General features: G+C 34.4%; 1 protein-coding gene across 1 annotated transcript; it reads left to right on the top strand.

The window, feature by feature from the left end:
- The first annotated feature begins 1,221 nt into the window (after positions 1-1,221).
- LOC105138098 (uncharacterized) lies at positions 1,222-3,676 on the top strand. Its single transcript, XM_011044101.1, has 2 exons — positions 1,222-1,720; positions 2,400-3,676. The coding sequence occupies exons 1-2, from the start codon at positions 1,640-1,642 to the stop codon at positions 3,495-3,497; spliced, it is 1,179 nt and encodes a 392-aa protein (XP_011042403.1). The 5' UTR covers positions 1,222-1,639; the 3' UTR covers positions 3,498-3,676.
- The last annotated feature ends 293 nt before the right edge of the window (positions 3,677-3,969 follow it).

Genomic DNA, 3,969 nt, shown 5'->3' with positions numbered 1-3,969 from the left:
TGAGATTTTATCATTATTCATGGATATTATTTTTATATAAAAAACTGAAATTACAATTTGTAATATACAAATTAATTTCTCGTATTTTAAAATATAGCGTATCACACAAAAATAAACACTTGTCGACGTGTGATGGGTTATTGTTTTAATTTTTCTTTTCATTTTAGTTGGTTTTGAATTTTCAAATGAAGATTAAGGTAATTGATGAAAAAGAATGTAGAAAGAAAACAGTATGGTCCATAAAGACAACACTTCCTCTCTTCTCTAGCTATGCCATGTGCTGCTAATCACAATCCAAGTCAAGTCCTCTCAAGAAAAATAAAATTTAAAATACAAGTTTAGAAAAGTCGAATTCAAAATGTGTTTTTTAAAATTTTAATTTTTTTCAAATAAAATTATTTTTTTTATTTTAAATTTTTTTGATAGGATGATATTAAAATAATTTTTTTAAAATAAAAATTTATTATTTTAATATATTTTAAATAAAAAAATACTTTATAACACTCCAAAACCATCTTTAATAATAATAATACATAAATTCAATTAAACACAGCACAAAAATGACATGTGTCAAGATGCACAAGGAATAGGATTAGTAAAGTAACCTCAACGGATTAGTCGTGCCGCTATTGATCAGAGATTTCAAACTAGTCCCTGTTCTTTTAAATTATGCAAATGTACCATCTAACTATGACTTAACCAAACCTCAAATTTCTTGTCCTAACAAACATTGAGCATTTCAATTAGTTTGTAGATCATAAGCATACAAGGAGTTGTGAATTGAACAATATTGTTTTTTTTTTAGGGTAATAATATAGTTTTATTTTTCTTCATCATTATAAAGTATTTGTACTCTAAGAAAAATAACAAGCAACTTAAAAGGATTATAATTATAATATCTTCAAATAATTATATAAATTAAATTAAAAATAACGCATTAATATCCAAGCAACTTAAAAGGTGAAGCAAATTAAGAAAGACTTGGTTGTTTGCCTAGTTCTTGAATTTAAGACAAGTCAAAAGACGCGTTGGGATCAAGCCCTACAAGGCCAGGCGAGGCCAGGCAACAAACGACACTCTCCAAAGTCTAACTATTTTCTAAATTCCCGAATTGTCCACGCTGATTTAACCTCCAGAAGGGAGACAAGCCCAAAAAGGCATGGGGATTTTAGTCAATTGATGATTAACATATTTTTCTTAATATTTAAATCTCTCCCCCTTTATATTTTGTTGATGGACGCGTCGATGCATAGAATTAGAATAGAGGGTCCTTTCTCTTTACAACTGCCACCCAATTTACAGAGATGCTACGTTACCTTGTTCTTTCAGAAAAAAAATAATTAAGCTCGTTAATTTTGGAGTTGATCGAGGTATTCTATCGGTTTTGCTAAAAAGTCTTTATCGTTTTTTATATAAAGAACCATTTGTTTGGAGAGAGAGAGGGGCATAAACGGCGAAATTTACTGGTTGTGCGGCTAGCTAGAAACAAGCGGAGATCGAGGAGGGGAATTTCGAAAGATAGTGATTGCAGGGAGTGTAGAAAAACCATTTTGGTTTTTTTCTTCTTGTTTTTGGGTTTTGATCTGATTTTTTTTAGAGCAGTTGCAGAAGAACAGAATATATATATAATTTTTAAAAAATGTGGTGGATGATGAATGAAAATGGCGGCCATTACTGCTCTAAGAAGACTGATGATATCTGTAGTGATTTTTGTGGCCAGGTAATTTCGAACCCATTTTGATATGTATGAGACTTATGGCCTTTTCGTTTTTTGCATTTGACACACACACACACATATATTGTTTTCATTTCTGATAACTATACATGCCTGTTCTTTGAATTCTGGATTATGTCATGAAAAACAGATGTTTTGTTATCGGACTTGGGATTTCTTGGATTTTTCTTTCTTGTTCGTAGATAGATTATTGAGTTTTGGATTTAATCTGGGACTTGTTGGAGGATTTGAAAGGATCACGGTTGAGGTTTTTTAAGGTCGGGCATCTGAAAAAAGAAGGCCTTTTTTTATTTATTTAATAACATACATAATGAATTTTCAATCTGGGCCTTTTCGATTTTGGCCGTCTGGAAGCTCTGATTATAAAATGTCTCCACTTTAGGATAATTTGTGTTTAAGAAGATAGAATATTTAAGATGCTGGTTTACTGAATGATTTTCTCTGCATTCTCTCATCCGTACTGTTCTCGAACAGGGCATTCTGCTTGCAGGAGAAATTGTTGTTTATTTATTTATTTCTGTTACATATTCTTTTTCTACATGCTCATTTTACATCGGTTTTATACGACAATTTATTACATTGATCATCTACAAGTAATTTGGTTTGCTTTGTATTTCTTTCTGAAATCATTTTGACTTGCATTGTGAAATTCATTGATCTGCAGGACTCGAGCCGAGTTTTGAGTATGTCCAGAATCAGGTGCATCCTTCGTGGCATGGATTTAAAGATGTATTTGCTTCTATTTATACTCGTGCCACCATGTGTCTATGGTATTTACATGCATGGACAGAAGATCTCATACTTCTTGCGGCCAATATGGGAATCTCCACCAAAACAGTTCAATGAAATCCCACACTATTATCATGAGAATGTGTCAATGGAGAACCTCTGCAAACTCCACGGTTGGGGAATTCGTGAGTTCCCAAGACGTGTTTATGATGCAGTGTTATTCAGTAATGAACTGGACATCCTAACTTTGCGATGGAAAGAATTGTACCCTTACATCACACAGTTCATTCTCCTTGAGTCTAACTCAACCTTCACCGGGACAGAAAAGCTTCTCTATTTTGCCAACCATCGAGATCTGTTCAAATTTGTTGAGCCCAGGTTGACCTATGGAACCGTCGGAGGGAGGTCTAGGAAAGGGGAAAACCCTTTTATCGAAGAGGCATTCCAACGAGTGGCATTGGATCGACTTATCAAAATAGCAGGGATTTCTGATGATGACTTGCTTATAATGTCAGATGTTGATGAGATACCAAGCAGACACACTATCAATCTTTTGAGGTGGTGCGATGACATTCCTTCAGTTCTTCATCTCCGGCTGAAAAATTATCTCTACTCTTTTGAGTTTCTCGTGGACAATAACAGCTGGAGAGCTTCAGTCCACAGATATCAGACAGGCACGACGCAGTATGCACATTATCGCCAGGCAGATGACATTTTGGCAGATGCAGGGTGGCACTGCAGCTTTTGTTTCCGCCATATAAGTGAGTTTATATTCAAGATGAAAGCTTACAGTCATTTTGATAGAGTCAGGTTCAAACGTTACTTGAACCCTGAAAGAATCCAGAGAGTAATTTGCAAGGGTGCTGATTTATTTGATATGCTTCCAGAGGAGTACACATTCAAGGAAATTATTGGGAAAATGGGACCAATTCCTCATTCCTACTCAGCTGTTCATCTTCCATCATATCTTCTGGAGAAGGCGGACAAGTATAAATTTCTCTTGCCTGGGAACTGCTTAAGAGAAAGTGGGTGATTTTCCTAGATACTTCGTTAGCTGCTTTTGTAAAGGCTACGTGGAGATGCAGTTTGTGTGACTCCTTTTTAAGGTTTCAATCGAACATTTGCGATCTGTAGCAAGTGACTGGTACGCAGCATGCTAAATGTCAAACTAGGAATGGAAAATGTTTGAAGAGGTGGGAAAATTCTTGAGTTTTCTGGGTCACATTGTGTACATAGCTTTCTTCTGGAATTTGGGTTTCATTTAACCTGGTGTTTTTACTAATTGGGAACTTGTTGGGATGAGACATTGAGAATAACTAAGGTGTTACTAGGTTTATATGGACTTCTTATCATTCGTATAATCTGAATCTCTAAAGGCTCGATGAATAGTATGAGGTTTCAGTGATTTCCCTTGTACTAGGAAGTTTTGTTCTAAGACATTATTTCTTTATGCTATTAATTTGTTCATTCATATTATTTATCCTTTTTATTTTATTTAGATTGAT

Source organism: Populus euphratica, unplaced genomic scaffold (genome assembly GCF_000495115.2).
Source record: "Populus euphratica unplaced genomic scaffold, PopEup_1.0 scaffold317.1, whole genome shotgun sequence".
NCBI lineage: Eukaryota > Viridiplantae > Streptophyta > Magnoliopsida > Malpighiales > Salicaceae > Populus > Populus euphratica.
The sequence above is the reverse complement of the archived record's forward strand: the minus strand, read 5'-3'. Positions and strand labels throughout refer to the sequence as shown.

Coding starts and splice junctions, on each gene's coding strand:
- LOC105138098 (XM_011044101.1), top strand. CDS start 1,640: ATGTGGTGGATGATGAATGAAAATGGCGGCCATTACTGCTCTAAGAAG. Junction 1,721..2,399: donor GTAGTGATTTTTGTGGCCAG/GTAATTTCGAAC, acceptor ATTGATCTGCAG/GACTCGAGCCGAGTTTTGAG.